Genomic DNA, 22,738 nt, shown 5'->3' with positions numbered 1-22,738 from the left:
CAGGGTAGATGTTAAATGGTCAGGCATTTATTAAACATCATCTACCCAGCCTCAACTTGGGTGTTAACTTTTATTTCTGAAAGTCAAGATGGCATTGGGTTGCTCAGACACATAGCCAATTCTGCCTAAAGATTGGCATGCAAAAGGCTTCAATTGCGGGGAAGGTTTAGCAAAGAAAGCTTTCATCCTGAAGGAGAAACAGGATTGATTAGTAGTAGCTACTTGGAGCACTGTGTTGAAAAGGATTATAAAGTAGTATTTGAGCTCTGCATAAAAGAATGCAGCAATTGATTAATCATGTCTGGGGTGGGCATAGAAAGGAAGAGTTGTAGCATACTTGCCATTCCTGTCCTAGTTCATAGCTTTTGATCTTGTTCCTTATAAACAACTCTTCACCTTTTAATTATTTCTTATAAATGTATCTCTATTTATTTTCAGCTTCCACTCATGCTTGAATCCCTGAATTAGTTTTCTGCCAGATCTTTTCTTTGCTGGCCACTTTTTTGTTTTCAGGTCAGTATCTGGGTTCCTTTTCTGTGTTTAGAGAATTCCTCATGTTATGAATCTCTGTATAAGAAGCTTAAATGGCTAAAACACTTGTTTTCAAAGAATACTTTCCTCCCGGCCGCTACCTCCTGTACTCTTGCAACTAGTTGAGGATGTATGACCCAGAGTTCTGGTCTCTGTTTCACCCAGATGAAAAGCAGGTCTGCCTAACATTTTGAATCAAAACCTATTGTCACAAAGACCCAGGGTGTCTTAACATTTCTGAATTTTGCCCATTTTGTGAACTGACAGATCAATCTTTCTACTTAAATCAGCTAGAATTAATTTCTAATGCTTGAGACCAAGAACTTGACAACAGGTCTTCTAGGGAGGCATTCCTCAAACTTTATACTGTGGAATAATCACCTAGGCATCTTATTAAAATGCAGATTCTGGTTAAAAGCAGGTCTGGGTGGGGCCTTGGTTTTGCATTTCTAATAAGCTCCCAGGAAATGGCAGTGGTACTGGCCAGTGGCCCACACTTCAAGTAGAAAGGATCTAAATAAGGGAAGGCAGAGTTCGTAGGAAAATAAAAAGTCTATTTCCAAGTTAAATGAGGGCAGGCCAACTACTGTAGCTAATAAACTTCAAAATGTACAAAGGCTCTGAACAACAGAATTGCATTTCTTAATAATGTACAATACTGGGTCAGTAACAGAACACTAGGCAGTTCTCCTTCATGTATGCAGGGGCCTAAGTTAATTGGGAGGCAGGGAATGTCTTTTATCTTCAACTCAAAGCACCTCTATCTTTGGCCAGTGGGAGCCTCCTGTTATTCTGGCATGCCCCTGGGAGTCTTTGACAGTTCTTTGCTACCTGGCATGACAAGATATTTCAAGCGTATTTGTACACTCCTGGCCTCAGGGTGCCTGGAATCAGCCCTTTCTCCATGAAGCTCTGTTTTTTTTGTTTTTTTCTTTTTTTGTAGTGTAAAATTGTTTTTCAAGTTGTTCATCACTACTAGGCTAGCCATTATTTTCAGTCTTTTTCATTAGACAGAACTGAGAAAGTGTTTGCAAGTATGCATATGTTTTCAATTTAAAATCTCATGTTTTCAAACGTTGGCAAGGATATGGAGAAAGGAAAGCTTTGAACGTTGTTTGTGGGAATGTAAATTAGTACAATCATAGAAAACAGTATGGAGGTGCCTCAAAAAATTAAAACTAGAACTTCTGGGTAGAATCTGATGGAAATAAATCAATATCTCAGAGATATCTGCACCCCCATGTTTATTGCAGCATTATTTATGATAGCCAAGACATGGAATCAACCAAGTATCCACTGACAGATAAATGGATAAAAAATGTGATAGACAGATAAATAGATATATACACAATGAAATATTATTAACCATATAAAAATAGAAATCTTTTATATGTGACAACATGGATGTACTTGGAGGGCATTGTGCTTAGTGAAATAAGCCAGACAGAGAAAGACAAATATTGTATGGCATCACTTATATATGCAACCTAAAAACAAACAAACAAACAAGAGGTGGAACTCGCGGAAACAAAAAGTAAGCCAATGGTTGCTAGGGGCTGGAGGTGGGGGTGGTGAAATGGGAAATGCTGGTCAAAGGGTACAAACTTTAAGTTATACAGTGAATAAGCTATGAGAATCTAATATACACCATGATGACTATCAAAAATGCTGTGCTGTATGCTTGAAATTTGCTAAGAGAGTAGATCTTAAGTGTTCTCACCAATAAAGAAAAAAAAAGGTAGCTATATGAGGGAATGTATATGTTAATTAACTCAGTTGTGGTAATCATTTCACAATATGTATGTTTATAAAAAATGTATGTTTATCAAATCATCATGTTATACACTTTAAATATATACAATTTTATTTGTCAGTTATACCTCGATAAAGCTGAATCAAATCCTATGTGTTTCTACTGACATTTCTAATTCAGATCTAACATTGGAGAAGTTTTCTTTACTTTCTTTCCCACCAACACTCCTGGTTAGCAAGGACATAGGAAATGATGAATTAAAATTTCATAGTTAATAATTTGCTTTATTCTACCTTTAAACATAATAATGTTGGAATAATAATATTCATACTTCCCCTATAATTAAAATTACATAAAATACTTAAAATATTTTGGTATTTTCTATTCCCTTTCTTGTCCCCTTTTTACAATGTTGTAATATGTCTTTATTGTCAGAGTATATAAACATTTATACTATATTCTATCACTTTTTACATTAATATTTTCCTAATTATTTTAATTCTTAAAATATTTTATTTCTTAAAATAACTAGATAGGAAAGGGTCATGAGAAAAATATTCTGAGTTCTTGGATTTTTATTAGATTTTCTATGCCTTATATCCTTGAAAGTCAGTTTTGCTGGTTATAAAATTCTTAGTTTACATTCTCTTTCCTTGAGTATCTTAAAGACAATATTTTCCTTTGGCATAAATCTTTACTATTAAAAATCTGGTGATGATCTATTTTTTCTTGTATAAGTCATACGCTATATTTGCTGAAATGCAATTTTTTCCCGCTCATTTTTCTTTAGAATTCAGTCATTTTACTGGAAAATATCTTGGTTGATAATTACGGGTCAGTCTTCTCAGGTACATGATACATTATTTCAGATTGTAGGTTATTTGTTTAATTTTAAATTTTTTATTTTTCATTAGCATATATATGTTTGTGGAGTACAATGTGATATTTTGATATATGTATATATTATGAATGATTAAATTAAGCTAACATATTCATCACCTTACATACTTTTTTTTTGATGAGAACATTAAAAACCCACCTTATCAGCAATTTAAAAATATACAGTATTAGAATATAGTTTTAATACATACATATATTCTGGAAAGTTTTCATTGGTTACAATTTTTGGTATTCATTCTGTTTTCTTGTTTTGATTTTCTTTATTCATGGACCCCCTGGTAGCCGTGTATTGACTTTTCTTTGCCTATCTTCAATATTTGTCACATTTTCTAAAATGTTTTTTTAGTCTTTAAAAAATATTTTTTGGATTTGAAACTTTTCCTTATTTTATTTGTCTTATGGCATTTGGTGTGGTGTTTATTCATTCTTAGTCTTTTTCAAATGATTTTCTTTTATTTATAATTCTTTCTTGAGTTTCATGACCTAATTCTTTAGTTTTTCTTATTCTAATTTATCATGTTCTTCCATATTTTATATTATTTTTGTGATGTTTTTAATTTATTTGAAATGGTAGGTTACAGTTTGAATCTATTTTATAAGCATATCTTTCTGTCATGTTTCAGTGTGCCTAGGGATGATGATATTATGTTTCTTAATCTAATTTTTCTTATAACTTTGGATGAGATTTGGCCTTGATAATTTTAAATTGTTCATTTTTGTGCACAATATCTTCCTGAAGGCTTAGAGAGAGGCTTGATGCAGACAGCTTTTCAAGCTTCCCAGAGCAATCACTTCTGTTATTTTTGTGTGGTATTAAAAACTATGTTTGTCTAATTGTTGAGATAACCTGAATCTTCTTATCTCCCCTACTTTATCTCAACCTTCTCTTTCTTTTGTCTCTGTTGTCCCTGTCAAGTTCAATTTTGATTCCACTCTAAATATTTTTTCCTCCATTGTGGGCCTGTTCTGGAAGAGAGCCACGACAGGTCAATTTCAAGTGTTCACTGTAGGATCTCCTTCAGACCTTCTTACCCTAGGCACTGCCATTTGTTAACTTATGACTGCAGACAAGTTATTTAACTTTTTAAAGTCCCAGCTTCTTCATTTGAAGAACTAGTATAAGAATCATTCCTATCTCATAGTGTGTAATAGGAATGAAATGATATAATATGCAAAGATTTTAGCTGAGTAAATGACACATTATACATGAGCTCACCAATAACCAGCATTATCCCAGGCAGTAATTTAATACACTTTGTCAAATGAGTATGTGGGAGATGTTAACTTTACATAGACTTTATTACATTTTATATGGTAAAATGTCAAACACAATTCAGAGTTAAACCAAACTAAGTTATACATACTTTCATTGCATACCTTATGGTAATTAGTGCAAAAAGGAATTGAGATTTGTTCTTAATTTTCCTTGTTCTGACCAATAACGAACGTGTGTGTGTCATCCTATCAAGAGATTCACTTGAATGCTCCTGGGTAGGTATATTTGTTTGGAAAACAAGCATAGTGTTTATCATCTTCTCTTCTGTTTATTTTTATGTATATCCCATATACGTTCAGATAATTATGAACAAAACAGCACCAAGGTAATTTTTCAGGGACAGTTTCATTTTATTTTCAAGCAGCTGCACTGTTTTCTATTTTAACAATGTGGGAATGATGTATAATTATGCATTGTTAGAAGATTTGGGCTTGTTTATTCTCATTTATCTTGAAGAATAATTATAAGTATTTCTGGAACATAGCAACTATGTCATCATAGCACCTGGGCACAAGCAGTTTTGAGATTGTTAGATGTTTCATGTTTCTGCTTCTATCTAACACAAACAATGGATCTAGAATGGGCAGGAGACTGCACAGTGGCCAAGTTTCACGGTTGGCTTCAAAGTTTAGATCTTTATCCAAAGTTCTCCTGACTTGTTGGTTGATGCCTAGATTTTTCCTTTTCAAAGAGCCTGAATTCTTCAACTGTGTCATGATTCAAAACATCCAGAAGGTTCAGGTCAATGAAGGATGAGAGAAGGCCTTTGATGTTAGAGGACCCATAGTGTGTATTGAGCAACAGGCCATTTATGTAACTTTCAAGTTGACATATAATATGTTTAATTCACATGCTTCCATCAGTCATTGGTTTTCCTTTAATAATATAAGCACTGGGAAAATTTTAAAAAGAAAATAGGAATATTATCTCCATGGGTAATGAGAGCTCAAAAACAGTTTAGAAAAAAATGGACAATTATACTATTTCTTAATTGTATGTCATTTTTTGTTTTTGTTTCAACTGTAGCTTCGGAAAGCAGTGATGGATCACATATCTGATTCTTTCTTGGAAACCAATGTTCCTTTGCTAGTTCTCATTGAGGCTGCAAAGAGCGGAAATGAAAAGGAAGTGAAAGAATATGCTCAAGTTTTCCGTGAGCATGCCAACAAACTGGTAGAGGTAAGTGTGGAGGGGCCTGAAGACTAGAGTTTACCGATGGGTTCAATCTCTGCATATGGCTCTTAGAATTTCACTAGAGAGATATCCTATTGTATTTTTGGAGAAACAAAGTCCTGGAATCATTCCTTCCTTTACTTTCTGATTACTGTACCCCCTTTCGAAGGAATCAAGCTATGAATCATCTTTCTTTTATCTATCTCACAATTCTAAGCATGCTCCGAAACATATCTGCCATTTTTCCTGAACAACAAGCAGGAGCTGAAACAAAAGAAGTAGAAGGGAACTCTGGAGTGCTGAATACCAGCTTTGATTTGAGGGAGTAAATTAAAATTTCTGAATGGAGGCCTAGGACACTTCTCCTTTTTCCCACCTCAAACCCCTGTCCACTCCACCCAGTGGTGCCTAGATGCTGTCCACACTGAGAACTTGTGAAAAAAAAAAAAAACCTACCTTCCCCAAAGAGATGTTTGAACTTTTGGTGGAAGATCTTGGGGCAGTACTAGGGTAAGTTAAGCATTGTAAGTATATTTTATGTGTTAGAGGAATCTGTGGGAGTTGCTTTATAAATGCAAAATTTTACGGCATAATATTGAAAAAAATATCGTACAAAGTAAATAATAACTAGGCTGCCTAAATTTAGGAGCTGAAAACGAACAGCCTGGCAAAGGTAGGATTAGTGATGTGGGGCTAAATACAATAGAAAATAGAGATGTTACACAAGAAATATGTGTGCTAGAGAACAAGAGCCCAGGAGGGATGAGGATGGATCCTGGAAAATTTAAGGAATGGTTATTAGGGCCAGGTTAAACTTTTACAGGCTCTGAGCGCTTAATCCTACCACCACCACCACCACCACCACTGTGATGCATTCCCACTTTAATTCACAATAAAATAAAATCACTTAAAATGACAGAAAAATGCAAGCTGAAAGGAAAATAAGTTCTTTTTTTTTTTTCATTTGGATGGAAAAATTAAAATCCTCAGAAAGTTCTTTAAATGTAAAATCCTCTCTGCTTTTCCTGGAGTGGGTGATGGGGGTGGTGTTCGGTTTAGTTGCATGCTAAGCACCTGCTTAGTTTGCTCCTTGGTTAATCCAGCACTGCAGGTGCCTCGGGCTGAAGACACCCAGCCAGCAGGAAGTCCTATGTCAAGCCTCTGCTTCTCTAGGATACAGGCTGAGCCATCACCCATGACAGCAGTCAGTAGGTTCTATGTGCAAAAGCCTTGGCCACAATAATGGAAGCTTTGAACTTCCTGCCATAACCCCAATGTCTTGAGACAATACCAGCCTAGAGCTAAAACTAGGGTAATACAATGTCAAAGCAGTTTTTCTGGCTCTGTTCTCTCATATCAGGCAAGCCTTCTATCACCCTTCACATTCCACCTACATGCTCGGAGAGTTCACTTAGATAGCTAAGTGATCCAGAGTCTTTTCCAAGGTTGACCTTGGAAGCTCTGATCACTTTCATGTTTTGAGAAGGGGAAGGCAGAGAAGGAGGAGGATATGGGTACAGAAGGAAGGGAAGAAAGAAGAGGAAAAAAAAAATAATGCTGATGGGTGCTACAAAACTTTAAATATTCACATGTAATAAAATAATGTTAGCATATAAATATACCATCCCATCTATATAATTACAACATTTACAAGATAACTGCAGAGTTTACTGAAAATATTAATTGATGGTGTGTTGTAGACACTCTGGATGAAGAATGGGACATGGATTTCAAGTCGTGTGATAAACATCTACTTTCGGTCCTATTAGTGCCTTTACTTCATTTGCAGGACATATTTGAATTTCAAACTTAACATCTTGTGTAAATATGAGACTGGGGCCAAAGACCCAGCTTTTTCCACTCACTCTCCTTTCTCCTGTGACAGGCCCTGGACACATCCACCCTTTCCCCTTATTCTGTCTTTAGGTTCCATTGTAGGTAAATCTGTTCACTACATGTGATTCTTGATCCTCAGCTTGTGACAGAAGCTGAAAGCTTAGATTACTTGCAGCTCCACGTTTCAGAAAACTGCACTTTGCCTCCATCAGGTATTCCCTTCATTTCCCATGGATGGTCACTGTGGCCAGCAGCATTTTAATATCTTGATGCCTAGGAGATACAGGGGCTAGTGTGGGGTCTGGCCTCTGTTTGACTAGGGAGTAACTGAAATCTACAAGTTTGCATATATACAAAAAAAAAACAAAAAAAACCCAAACTTGAACCACTGAGCTGAGTGTTAGCCTTTTTCTAGTTTTGAAAAGTGTGTAGATATGGGCACCTTTCTTAGTTTCTGTGTCTGTAATATGAAAAAGTCATTTGTATATTGATTTTATATCCACTGAACTTGATAAATTCAGTTACTAATTCTAAAATTTTGATAATTTCCTTTTGGATTTTCTATGTACATAGTCATGTGCCTGCAAATTATGACTGTTGTATTAGTCTGTTCTCATGCTGCTAATAAAACATATCATATGCAAGACTGGGTAATTTATAAATGAAAGAAGTTTAATTGACTCACAGTTACACATATGTGGGGAGGCCTCACAATCATGGCGGAAGGCAAAGGAGGAGGAAAGACACATCTTACATGGTGGCAGGCAAGAGAACTTGTACGGGGGAAGTCCCCTTTATAAAACCATCAGATATCATGAGACTTATTCACTACCAGGAGAACAGTATGGGAAAAACCACCTCCATGATTCAATTATCTCCACCTGGAATCACCCTTGACACATGAAGATTATTACGACTCAAGGTGAGATTGAATATGAACACAGCCAAACCATATAAGTGTATTTCTTCTTTCCCAATACTTATAGTTTGTTTTTTTTCCCTTGCATTGTAGTACTAGCTAGGACCTACAGTACAATATTGTGGTGATAAATATTTTTGTGATTTCTGGATCTCGGTGGGGAAATTTCAGTTCTTTCCCATTAATTATATTGTTTGCTTTATGTTTCTTTCAGATACTTTAATTAGGTCAAGCTAGTTCTAGTACCCATTTGCCAAAATACTTTTAAAAAACTATGAATAACTATAGAATTGTATCAAATGCTTTTTCTGCAGATGTTGAGATGATTTTCTCGTCTCCTTTATTCTCTTTCAGAGGTATCGATATCAAAGTTATGCTTTCCCTTAAAAAATGAAATGAAAATTTTTTCGTCTGTCTATTTTTTGGAAGTGAATGTGTAAGATGAGCCTCATTTATTTTTTAAATGTTTGGTAGAATTCACTGATAAAACAATGTAAGTGTGGGGATTTATTTGTGGAAAGGTTTAAAATCATATGACTATTTAAATTTTTTAAATTTCTTTTAAGGTCAGCTTTGTTAATTTGCCTTCTAGGAATTTGTCATTTAATTTTCTAATTTACTGGCATAAAATTGTCCATAATACATTTGTATTTTTTGTTAGATGTATAAGGATCTGCAGTACGGTTTCTTTTTTCCCCACTCCTCATTTAACTAATTAGTATTTTCTCTTTTTTCCTTGATTTGTTTTGCAGATAGTTTATCAATTTTAAAAATAAGCTTTCAGCTTTATAGATTTGTTTGTATTCTATTTTATTTGTTTCTGCCCTCTTTATAGTTCTTTTTTTTTTTTTTTCCTGCTTTCTTCCAGTAAAACTTACTTCTTCTTTTCTAACTTATTGGAATGGATAATCATGTCATTAATTTCTTGCCTTTCTTATTTTAGTGCTGTACTCATTTAAGGATATAAATTTCCCTCTAATCTATGCTTAAGTCTGGTTATTTCCTACTGCCCTAATTTTAAGTTCACTTATCCATGTATGTCAAATGTACTTAAAACTTATATATTGAGTTCAATTTTTTTTTAAATTTCTAGTTGATTCTTTTTTAAAGGGACTCCAATTCTCTAGTAAAATTTATTATCAGGTCATCTCCTTTAAAAAAATATTAATCACAGTTATTTCAAAAGCCTAAGTCAAAGAACTCCAATGTTTGGATCAATTTTATTTTTGTTTTGGGGCGGCTCCACAGATGGCAGCCCCCAACACATCCAAAATCCACTGGGATGTTAATATCGATGATGCAACACACCCACCAAGAGGGTCCAGACAGGTTTATTGCTCATGTAATGGGACTTCAGGGACAGCAGAGCAGGCAACCATGCTAGTTCATAATGGTTCAAACAAAGAGAAGAATAAGTGGGTTTAGTTCTTATCATGTTGGGGCATGTGGCTGGGATCAGGATTTCTATGTGACAGCCAGGATTTGAGTGGTTTGTATTTCCCAATAGCAATAAAAAGGTGGCCCCTCTTATCAGTTTGCCCATTTTGGGGACAAAAGGGAAATGGGGGAAGGGTAGGACTGACTTAAAAACTGTCAGCAAGCATTCTTTTTTTTTTGAGATGGAGTCTCGCACTGTCGCCTGGGCTGGAGTGCAGTGGCGTAATCTCTGCTCGCTGCAACCTCTGCCTCCTGGGTTCAAGCAATTCTCCTGCCTCAGCCTCCCAAGTAGCTTGGATTACAGGTGCCCGCCACCAGGCCCAGCTAATTTTTGTATTTTTAGTAGAGACGGGGTTTCACTATGTTGGCCAGGCTGGTCTCAAATTCCTGACTTTGTGATCTGCCCTCCTTGGCCTCCCAAAGTGCTGGGATTACAGGCGTGAGCCACCGTGCCTGGCCCAGCAAACATTCAAACTAGATTAGGACTGTTCATTACAGTTCACCCTTATTGTCTGACTGATGACTGGAATGTGCCATGTTTTATTTTATTGAATTTAGACATGTTTAAGTGAACTATTATGGGATCCTATGAGGCTTTGAAAATGGAGACAGACTTTATTGCTTGTCTGTTTTTATTAATTTTTCTTGTGATTGTGTCTTGTGATATGCTGGGTGATATTGGATTGAATGGCAAACATTTGTGTGGACAAATATAGAGGGTCTGGATAATGTGTTCTCCTTCCAGAGAGGACTCACCCTATTTTCTGATGGGCAGCAGAGAGGCAGACCATCTCATTACAATCAAAGATCAAAGTGACTTGAACCTAGGTTGTAGCACTTCTAAAGTTTAGCTTACCCTTCTTTCACCACAGTCCTGAAGAATAATCTTCCAGGGTGGCCAACTGAGGATCAGATGTGTCACCTCATTTGTGAATCACAAGCCCCAATTTTTGTTTTTTAACACCACGAGACTGAGTTTGCTTTGCCTTTCTTTTTGGATAGTCTCAATTTGCTTCTTGCCTGTTGCTATTTGTAACTTAATTGACTGTCGGACGCCTTGGGGAAAAACTGGGGATGAAGCACCAAGCTCGCTTCTTTGAACCTCTCTTCTCTATGGGATCTTAAGTCCGAGTTGGCTGCCTCAGCGGGGCTGTGCTCAGCTCCATTTTTTGCCTCCTCAGCCCTATGAGATTGCTGAAAACTCCAAGGAATTCTCTTCCTCTCAGCAGCGACCTTCTTTCTGACTTCTCAGATTCTCCTTCAACACTAAGAATTAGCAAATCCCAGCGAGGGTGACTGGAGTGACAGGCGGAAGGTTAGGCTCCCCTCAATGAGCCTCTCTTTTTGATGTAGTTTAAGTTTTGACATCTTTGGCAGCTCTCCTGTGCTTTCAAGCAAATTGCTTTTATTGTGTATATCTTGTGGTTCTCAGCAGGCAAGTGGGTCTCTTGTAGGCTACTCCATCATGTCAAGAAGTGCAAATTCCTGAGAGGGCTCATTTAGATAAGTGTATGGTGTTTTGTTGTTGTTGTTGTTTTTGTTGTTAGTATTTTTAGTCAGACATCTTTTTATCCAGTGGAAATTGTGGGACTTACACACCTCAAATAAATGAATAAATCAATAAAAACAGTTCTGACTGAACTGAAATAAAAAGCTTGGAGGTCTACTTCCTACAATTCCCTCCCTTAATGCCTCTTCTCCGCATTAAGCACAACCTTCCAATCCTTCCCAGGGCACCTTTGATCTCTGTTTGAAAACCTCTGATGAATCTCTACATTTCCATTAATCACATAGGAATCATTCATAAATACATGAAATAATCAATCTATGAATCAGTGATGATGGTTTTAGTCCTTAAACATTTTTCTTAAGTTTAATGATAGTATATTCAGTTTGCTATCTATTTTTATGGTTTTTTTTTCACTTGTATTTGTGTGCCATTTTTTCCCAGTTTGACGTTCATAAAAATAGAGTCTATGAAGTGATTGGGCCCTTTCACAACCTACAGAAGTTGAGAACCTTAGAAAAGTCCTAGGAAGGACAGTTTTAGTATATATAAAATATTAGTAAAATGTTCATAGGAAAAATAATATGGGTTTTCATAATTGCTTTAACAAGTGAAATTTTGAGAAGTTTTTGTTGTTGTTGTTGTTTTCTCCACAATATTTAAAACATTTAATAAAATTTGGGGAAACTTCCACTGGGGTGTGTTGATTAGAATTTAACCGGTCAACTATGATGTAAAGTCACTATAGGAAGTATCATCTGCAGAACTAGATAAAATAATTATTAGTAATTTTCTCTCATCTTCAGAATCATGCCCTTCTAAAGATTAGCTAAGGACTTCAGGGTGGGGCCGACCCTGAGGGTATGCTGAGCTGATCCAGAAACACCTGTTGTACGTCATGTCTAAGCCTTCTGGAGAAATGGAGTGCAAATTATGGCAACTCAGCAGCAAAGCAGTTCGGTCAGGGCTGGGGTGGAGTGGATGTAAATTGGGCACAAAATATGCATCGCCACAATGAAAATAAAAGCTAATCTTGAAAATGAGATGCAAGATCAATATAACTATTTTGGGCCTCTGAACTTGTTTTATTCCTTCCATTGCTTGCCTGCTCAGTCAACCTGCCTGCTTTCCCTTCTCCCCCCATCTCTACCATGCACACCTCAGTGCAAGCCACACACTCTATTGTGCGGGCAACTGCAGTGGCCTCCCCACAGGCCTCTTTTATCTGCCTGGCCCTCTACAGTCCCTTCTGCACAGAGCAGTCAGAGTGAATTTCTAATAATGCAAATAAAATCATATAATTTCCCTGGCTGAGGCCATTCAGAGACTTCCTCTTCTTATCAGGTTAAAGACCAACATTGTAAAGAAGCTTACGTGGCTTTCAAGATTTGATCTTCTCTTCAGTCTTCAGGCTCACCGTCCTGTCCCCTCCTTCCTCCACCACCCCCAACAAGGAATCAGCCACACTTGCCATCTTTTGCTTGTTAAATGTGCCATGCTCCCTCCCATCCTAGACCTATGCTTGTGTTGTTTGTTTCCTGATGCATTCCCCACTCTATCCTTTCCTCTAGTTTCTAGGCATTGTTCAGCTTTCAGCCTGAATATCATGGCCCCAGGTGGGATCAGTTCCTTATGTCTTTCACTTCATGACATCCCATTTACTTTAGGATTGTAACCATTCAGCTCTACAACTGTATGCTAGTTCTTCTGCTTAGTTTACCAATTCCTTTAGGAAACAGATCATGTCTAATTGAATCCTAACTACAACCCAGCTCCTAGCCAAGTGCCTAGCATATAGCAGGTATTCAAGAAAGAGATGGTGCTTAAAAGGGAATAAAATAATAAATGTAGCCAGTGATGTTGCCAGCTTTTGGGCCCCTGAGGTAATATATTTCAATAGCACAGTTGTAGGATCCTAAAGGTCACCTTGGGGATCAGCAGTAAAGAGGCATTGTACTTTTTTAATTGTCTAATTTATTACCAAGAAGAAATTTCAAATCTGTGAAGAACTAATGTGAAGAAATACTATTTGTACCAAGTAGAAAACACCTGCTGTTTGCTACTAGGCTCCATGAGGAGTTGAATTAACTCTCTCAAGAGGCTCCCAAAGTTGTGTCCCTAACTCCACTATCATTCCTTTCCTGTCCTCTGCCTGACAAGCATGCTTTGGGTTTTCATCCTCAGCTAGTGGATGTGAGAGAGGGAGCTGGCTCTATCTGACAAAGTAAAGTACAGCACTGAAGCCATAGCAATGATGAGTTAGACAAGGGAATCTCAATTCTTTGCTTCATCTTCTTGACTTAGTTACTCCTGATAGCAGTGCCCCATGAAGGATGAGAAGCTGTATCTACTGGAAATGCAGGGCTTGGAAGTCAGAGTCAAACCCTAATATTCAGAATCGCTAATGTGATCATCCATCAGTTCAGCACCAGAGTGCCTTCCTTTCACCCTTGAGTAAATTGCTCTTCCCAATTAATCCTTCCCCTTGCACAATGCTGCATTCAGCAACATTTCCTGAGAGGCCCATGTGCTGATGCTGGTCTAGTTGCTGGCAACATAACCATGAACAAGTCAGAGGAAGTTCCTGCTCTCGTGGGACATGCATTCTTTTGGGAAAGATAAGAAAGGGAGAAGTAAGTGTATACTATGTAAGGCAGAACTATGTGCTGTAGCACAAAATTAAACAGAGTAGGATGATAAAGAATGAAGGAGGAGGGCATATGAGGTCGGGAAAGTCTTCCCTTCTAAGATGACTATTAAATAGAGATGTGAAGGGAGTGGAAGAACATTCCAGACTGTGAAAAAAACAAGTCCAAAGACCCCAGGGCAGCAGTGTGCTTTGCATGTTTGGTAGAAAACAAAGAGACCAGTGTGACTGGAGCTGAGAGTGAGAGGAAAAATTACAGAGATTAAATTGAGAGCTGGGTATAAAGATTTTGTAGTTTACTCCGATATTGAGTTCATTGGAAGGTTTTGAACAAAGGCATGACATAATCTGACTTCCATTTTTAAAAGTTCACAGTGCTGCTTGATGGAAAATATATCATAGAGTAATAAAAAGCAAAGAAAGAAGAATATGTAAAATGATATTGCAGTAGTCCAGCAAGTGATTAGTACTATGACTAGAAGAGAGGCAAGGTCAGTGGGAAGACATGGCTCGATTTTCCTGTATTTTGAAGGTTGAGCTGAGATATTGGATGTTGGGATGTGTGAGACAGAGAAGAGTCTGGGATGAATCCATATTTTGACAAGCTGCAGTGACATAATCAGTTGAAACATTAATAAAACATAGCCTACAATCCCAGACTGTTTCTCAGTTGGTTCTGGCTTCAGTTGTCTGATAGGTGTTGTCCTAATACCCCTACACAAATGTCCTGGGTTTAAATAAATGTAAGAGTTTTGTATGTTCCAGGGCCTTGTTTCAAACCATGAACTAAAAAGAAAATCTAGAAAAATTGCATCAAAAACTACATTGATGATGATCATGCCACTGCACTTCAGCCTGGGTGACAGAGTGAGACTCTTATCTCAAAAACAAAACAGAACAACAACAACAAAAAACTACATTGATGGAATTGGACCTCCATGCATTTTTTGAAGACAAACCCAATATTTTCATACCCCTTTTTCTCCTTGCTGCCTTCCTCAATCCAGCTAATAATATTTGAACTAGAACTGAGTTACTGAAATTTCTCTAATCAATTGAGCCATAGCAAGTCTGTAAATAATAATACTCTATAAGAGCTATTTTGTTCAGCTCACATATGTTAAACTTACAGTAAATTTTGTCATTTAAGAAGTATATATTCCAGTACTACTCTCCTCCATAATTTAAGAATTCCCCAATTCTTAAACTCTACCATATTTTGTAAGGTTTTCTATAATACACAATAAAGCATTACAGAAAAGTTCAAGGGCCCACCTTAGATTCTTAATAACTATTTAGATAGAAGGCTAGGGTTTTAAAATTAACTATTTATTACCTTATTTAATGCTTCTGACAACCTTATGAAGTAGCCATTATTTTTTACTTCAAATTACAGATGAGAAACCTGAGGTTTTAGGAAGTTTAATAATTTACCCAATGTCACATAGCTAGAAAGAGGCAGAATCCATGCGTAAGCCCAAGTATCCCAGACTCCAGAGACCACATTCTTAGCCACTGTGCCACACTGTCCCCAGGCTCTTATCCAAGGTATCTGTACAGCCTAAAGTCTGATCCTTCATGTAATTATTTAGTACAGTTTCTGGCCCCAAAGTAATTGCTTAAAGATGTTAGCTGCTGATGTTGGTATTATTGTATAGGCATTAAATTTCATGTCTTTGAAATCACATTTTAGAGAACAGCTTTATTTTACTGCCCATACCCTGAAAGTAATACGTATTGCTGCAGAAGAATTCTTATATACTAGTGGAATAGATCATGCCAACTGCTCTCAGGTACTGGTATTGGGCAGTAAACTAAGCTCACCCACTAGCTTCATGAGTCTTCACCTGCACAGCTTGCATCATTGATATCTGTTCAAATTACTAAATGCCACAGACTTTCAAGCTTGCTTGGAAGTTGGTGGAGTCCAAGGACATTCAGTATTTTTATGTCCAAGGTCTATTGCAGTGCTTGAATTAACTATGCACATAATGTAAATACTAGCAGGTAACATTTCAGTCTTTACACCATAGGCAAACTATAAAGCGTAGAGCCATGATTATGAAATCAATTTTTTTCATATGTAAAAGAAACCAACTATTAGTTTCCATGAAAACCTTCCAATGGACTCAAACATCTAAATAAAATACAAAATCTTTATACCCAGCCCTCAATTTCATCTCTGTAATTTTTCGCTGGCATTTAGATAAAAACTAACCATACCATATCTAAACCTCCAAATTATATTCCAATAGGTGAATTAAGTACCCTTACAAAGAAATATCCAGAAAATAGAGGGCAATTAACTATGTTGTCCCTACCTAAGGAGGAGAAAGAGAATCAACACTTAGCTTGTTCTCTATGCTAGATACCATGGTAATGTTCACACATTATCTCTTCTAATCCTCTAAGGAAGTGCTTTAATCGTTAATATTATAATTTTACAGATGAGAAACCTGAGGCTCAAGGAAACTAAAAGTAGCCTGACCAAAGTCACTAGATGATGGATGAGTGACAGAACCAAATGAATTCAAGTTCCCTGGGGTCCATGTTCTTTCTCCTGTTCCATATGCTTGCTCTACCTGTATAGATTCATATTTATAAATATTAACCTTGTACATTCCTTACCTGCCTACCCTCACCATAATAAAATCATAAGCCAGCATACTGGTAATATTGCTTAGTCTACTCTCCAAAGTTGAGGAAGAGTGGTGTGATGGATTAGAAAGATTCCCGGGAAACTGGCATCTGGACTTTAATAGTAGTGTTGCCACATCAGACATTAGAAGGTTACATTTCATGTTGCTTCTGCAGACAGGTAGAAAATATTTGGTCTTTTGTTATACTAATTCGTTTTGCTGTTTCATCATCTAAGTAGGGAGGGTCTATTCTCTGCATGTATGTATATACCTATATATGTATGTTTTCTCTTGTATTTTGTGTTTTCTGCAACTGTTGAAAGGTGTGTATATTTTATGCAGCTACCTCAGAAAAGTTATAACCTTATATTGTTAAGATCAGACACCTTCAATGCAAAAATAAAAAAAACCACCCCCCAGTAAAAATGATGTGGTATGTAAGAGCAAGAAGTGTTTTAATTGCCCAGGAAAAAAATCCTTCGATAGTCACTTGTTCAATTTCTTCTAACTCTAAGGGATTTTTAATGTCACAAAGCCTTCTAGCCAGCCTGAAGCCATAGTTGGAGAGGGATCGTGTATTGGGACATTGCTTTTTAGAACCAAAAATGAGTTTTCAGGTTTCTTTGAATCCATTAGTTTTAGAAGGAGGTGGAGTTCAACTTCACAAAGCCTGCCCAAGGCTCAGTGGGTATGTACTTTCAGCCCTTACCTTAAAAGACAACATTGGGTCCTTTGGACCTGATGACTGGAGTTTTTTTGATTTGTAATGATTTACCCCTACTGCTGTGTGTGTGGACAGATCACTTTAATCCTCTGACCCTCAGATTTTGCATGTGGCTTATCACTATTTAGGTGCCGCCTATCTTTGATAAATTACAAGTCTCAGGACCTTTCCCAATTTCAGATTCTAGGAAAAGGGAAGACATGTTCTAGGGTGCATTTGTGGTTGAATCTTGAATTTGGGGGTTACAAGGAAAACATGTCATTACAATGGTTTCCCAGGTGGCCTCACACTCAGGTGAACAAGAAACTGAAGCTTGGAGTACAGCTGGTAGCTGAGCTGTTCTAAACTGTGAATTGACCAGCAATATGGAACCCATCACTCCTTATTGTACTCCCATAACTTAGATCTGTGACTGATCCAATGTCTGAAACACAGGTTTGAATAACTCTTAATCAGCTTGGCCATTATGTAAGTAGAAGCCAAAGAGGGAATATAGGTCTGTGCCTGTCACATATAAAAACCTACACCTTAGCTAAATAACATTCTGTTATTAACTGAGACCATTTGTTTATAAAAATTAAAAGCTTCCACTTTTTTTTTTCTTTTTCTTTTTCTGTAAGCACATTAGTGCCTGTTGGTAAAAGCCGATAATTGTGAGTGGCCACAGTGCCCAGGGTTGGCAGGTGGTGTGGCATTCTTTTTACTTTTTAGTTTTAATAATATATTTAACACAGTATAACCAAAATATTATTTCAACATGAAATTAATGTAAAAATTACTAGATATTTTACATTCTTTTTTCATACTCAATCTTTAAATTCTAGAGTGTATTTTTTGCTTACAGTACACCAGGCCCTTGAATAACATCGTTTTGCTTATTAGCACACCTTTTTCCAGTCTCCAGAAATATTCTCTGTCCCTCAAAGCCACTCCAGTATGTGTGAGTATGTGTGTTAGACACATACATGCGTTCTTTGATCTAAAGAACAATTTTTTTTTAATCATATGTAAAATACAACTTGAGCATCTTTTGGGGAAAAAAATGATGTTTTAATTGACCTTAATGTAAAAATCTAAGTAAATACTGTTTGTAATACAAATGCACCTTTTGAAAATTTCTCCACTACCACTTCCCACCAGATTGCTGCCTTTGGCTGCTCCTATTTAGACATTCTGGAGCTGCCACAGAATGTGAATATCACAGATCCAAGGTGCCTGGGAATTGAGTCCATATTTTCACATAATACCAGCGGCCACCAAAATATAGTTACTTACTTAGACTGACAGATTGTTATTTTTTCTCTTAAACCAATAGGACCCTCATGATTTATCTTTTCTAGATCTTTTCTTAGAAGATCAAAAGAACAAACATGCCCTTCCAAATCTGTAAATTATCCCAACCAAATGATTTTCTTACCAATTTGATAGGAGGGGAATCCAAGACACATGAGCTCTATCACCTTCCTTTACCCACACACATTTTCTTATTATTTTATTGCTTAATTTTTTTGAAAAGAGTGGTTTATAACTTAATTTTAGAATACAAGGTAGTTTGATGGTAAAGCCTGTAATGTATCTTTAAAAATGGATTTCAGGCTGCCTGTATGAGAAAAGGTGCTCAGCTTTTCTGTAAAATGTCATGACAGTTTCTGCACAGAGACTGGAGACTTGGAGAATGTTAACGGCAATGGGGCAGTAGAGTACTTTATGGATCAATAGTTTTGCAAACTAAAAATAGGCTGTGATTGGACCTATCCCAACACAACACTCAGCTAAAGAGGCTGTTTTCATCCCCACAATCCAGTATCTCAAAAAGTCAAGTCTTTTCAAGTAGGTGACTTCAAGTATCTCTGTTACATAGAGCTTAAAAAAACCTAATTTGCAATTTACATCCAAATTGGCACACTTTTCCTGTGCCTATTCTGTAAACACGATGCCAGCCAGGTGTTTGTCTCCATCCTGGCTGGCCAACATCTTAGCCTCATACCCGTCTGGGGAAGGGGCTCAGGTGGGAACCCCGCCATCTCAGTGCCCACTGTGGAGGGTGAATCATACCCCTCCAGGTAAAGTTCACAGCTGAAAAAGCCAAAGCTAAACACACAAATAATGGGGCAGTCAGGAATTAAAGCAGGCCCTATTCTTGCAGAGGACACGGGAAATACAGCTAGAAACAGTGCAGGAGGAGAGATTCAGGCTGTTGCCGCAGGGTCAAAAGTTCAGACAAGCAGAACAAGGAAGACTGGAGAGTTCATATACTGGAGGAAAGTGGAAAAAGAAAGGGAAGGCAGGGGATCTGGTTGCCTCTGCTCACAGCTCTTCCTGATGCAGCTCTAATTCATAAGTTAAACTCTTGTTGTTTTTCTGCCCTCGAATTTTGCCTTGAGGACCATTTTCCTCTCTCACTGACTTCACAGACTCTGTCTGACCTTTCTTATTTCTCCCCATGGTCCTCCTGTCACCAGAAACCTTTCAAATGGTTATTCTATATGCTTGTAGATTCTAGTGCCTTGCTACAAATATGGGTTATATTATTGCCCATTATTTCTCCTGATTGTTTTCAGGGGAAAAACATCTAATGTCCAATGAATTCTCTTGGTTTGATTTTTTCCTGGAAATTTGAGAGTAACAGTTACTTTTCTCAAGATGAAAACAATTCAACCTTTGTCCCAGTTGCTTAACTAGAATTGTGGAAGAAAGGCTTTTGCTCAAATACTATTAATAAATGACTGCCTCAGAATTCTGAAGAGTTTCTCACGGTCAAAAAAACTGATGACATATGTGCAAGTGATTTTCTTGCCTGATAGAGTCCAAGTGTACATCCACAACGAAAAGCATCAAAGCTAATATTTCTTCAGCCTATCTTGGAGAACTTTAGTGTGAAATGACAATTTCTATGACAAGTTTTCTTAGAAATGAAGAGAGGTTTTCATTTTCGCATAGTTGCTCATAATTTTCTACTTATCACTTCTACAACAACTTTCAAAGCAGTGAATGTTCTGTTTTGTTCAAAAACATGTATAATTTTGCAGAAACTTAATGTACTTGTAGCTATTCTGATGGTGTACTTTTAATTGCTTTTCATTCTGGAAAACTAAGGTTGATGATCACGACTTCGAAGGAGCTGATGATCTCTACTTCGATTGTTGTCATAGTTGTCTGTCTTTCTTTCTGTCTCTTTTTTTTTTTTTTTTTTTTTTTTTGAGCCAGGGTTTCACTCTGTCACTCAGGCTAAAGTACAGTGGTGGGGCATGATCATGGCTCACTGCATCATTGACCTTCTGGACTCAGGTGATCCTTTCTGGGTAGCTGGGACTGCATGGCTAATTTGTTGTGTTTTTTTGTAGAGACAGGGTTTTGCCATTATGCCTAGGCTGGTCTGGAACTCCTGGGGTCAAGTGATCTGCCCACCCCAGCCTCCCAAAGTGTTAGAATTACAGACATGAGCCACCACACCTGGCTTCATTTCCTCTACTTTGAATGAATTTTTTTTTCTTGGGTAGAGATTATGGAAATCAAAGTACTTAAGGAGTAAAATAAGATTATTGTGTATCAGGGTTTCTCAACCTCCTCACTACTGACATTTTAGTCCTGATAATTCTCTGTTGTGAAGGGTTGTCCTGTGTGTTATAGGATGTTTAGTAGCATCTCTGGCCTCTACCCACTAGAAGCCAGGAGCACTTTCCTCTAATTGCAACAACCAAAAATGATCCAAATATTTCCTGGGGGACAAAATTATCCCTGGTTGAGAATCACTTCTCTATAATCTTTAAATAAATATGCATATGCACACTCAGTGCCCTATACCTACATCAGTTCATTTGGAACACACATTATTTGATATGAATGCAGTCAGCAGATAACACAAGAAATAGGTGAAGGTTTGTTTCTTAATTGAATTTATCTCTGAAATTACCATTACTCAAAATTCTCATCAGTTTCTCTCCCCACAGTAATTTGGTAAAAACTTCTTGTCACAATTTTTTTTTTCTCTGTGATCTTACTGCTGCTTATAATCTCACTATTTAAAAAAAAAAAAAAGCCCTAGTATTCTGAAACTCCTTCCAGAAGGGGACATTTTACTGTTGTTCAAATAGTAATACCTAATTAGGATTCTCCCACTGATTTCTTTTTAACTAAGGCAGCTAGCTTAAAATAAGGCTCTAATGAAAGAGGACAGGAACAGGTAGGTAGAGAATATGCTGGAGAAGATGTGTATAAAGAAGACACTGGAAGATGGCAAGGCCTATTCCATTCATATCACCCATAAAGTTTAGGACCAGTTATTAAATGCAACCACAGGGCGGACATAGTGCATACTCCATAAGCACTTATTAGCTGAGGGTTAAATTCTTGTTGGAATTCTCTGTATAGGCCTATGATCAATCTACCTTTAGTTTTACTTTCCGTTAATGTCTTTTAAAAAAGGAAAATAAATCTTTCATATAGTTAGCATCTTTCCATAGTGCCCTGACGTATTGCACACTTGCTACCTCTGAGCCTTAACTCCTGCAATACATTGAGCCAGGAATTTCTTTCCCAATTCTCTGCCTAGTGATCTCCTGCTTAATTTTTTAAATGAAAAGATAGTAAGAATGCAGGATATTTCTAAGCAGTTACTGGAAACCATGTGCTTTAGTAAATAAGCCCCATCCAAAGTGAGGACAATACACAGAGGCAGGAAGATCATGTTTATCCCTAGAGTCATGGTCATCGACATTAGTGGCTCCGCTCCCAACCTCTGAAGGCAGGTCAGTGTTTGCAGATGAGTGTGTTCAAAGTATATCAAGGGACAGACACTGCTACCCAGGGCATGAGCAAGCTGGTTACAGAAAGCAAAAGGCCTCGTTGTTCTAAGTGTGCCCCCAGGCAGCATTGGTCTTACCTGGGGGCTTGTTGGAAATATAGACTCTTGGGTCTGCATTTTAACAGGATTCACAGGTCATTTCTATAATATTCAAGTTTGTGAAGCTCTGGCATAAGAAACATTTTCCAGAATATCTTCTCATGAGATGCTCTTGGGGGTGGTGGAGGAAACAACAATGGGTTTGGGGAAGGATGGGTTCAAATACATATATATGTGGGAATCTCCTCATGCTATAGCCACTGCTATGGTCTCAATGTTTGTGACCCTCTGTTTTAGTCTATTCATGGTGCTGGAACAAAATACCTTAGACTGGGCAATTTATAAACAGAAGAAACTTATTGCTCACAGTTCCAGAGGCTGGGAGGTCCAAGATCGAGGCACCAGCAGATTTAGTGTCTGGTGAGGGCTTGCTCTCTGCTTCAAAGATGGAGGCTTCTTGCTGTCTCCTCATATGATGGAAGAGGCAAACAAGCTCTGTCAGTCCTCTTTTATAAGTGCACCAATCCCATTCACAAGGACTCCACCTTCAGGA

At 37.3% G+C, this 22,738-nt stretch overlaps 1 protein-coding gene across 9 annotated transcripts in view; it reads left to right on the top strand.

Moving 5' to 3' along the window:
* The window catches only part of CTNNA2 (catenin alpha 2), a 1,140,166-nt gene that overhangs the window by 906,550 nt on the left and 210,878 nt on the right, over positions 1–22,738 (top strand). For all 9 annotated transcript variants that reach the window (NM_001133576.1, XM_063713280.1, XM_024241972.3 and 6 more), the window contains 1 exon segment: positions 5,487–5,639. In NM_001133576.1, coding sequence (NP_001127048.1) covers positions 5,487–5,639 — 153 coding nt within the window.

Source organism: Pongo abelii, chromosome 12 (assembly GCF_028885655.2).
Source record: "Pongo abelii isolate AG06213 chromosome 12, NHGRI_mPonAbe1-v2.0_pri, whole genome shotgun sequence".
Lineage (NCBI taxonomy): Eukaryota > Metazoa > Chordata > Mammalia > Primates > Hominidae > Pongo > Pongo abelii.
Note: the sequence above shows the minus strand (reverse complement) of the source record. Positions and strands in the feature narration are given on the sequence as shown.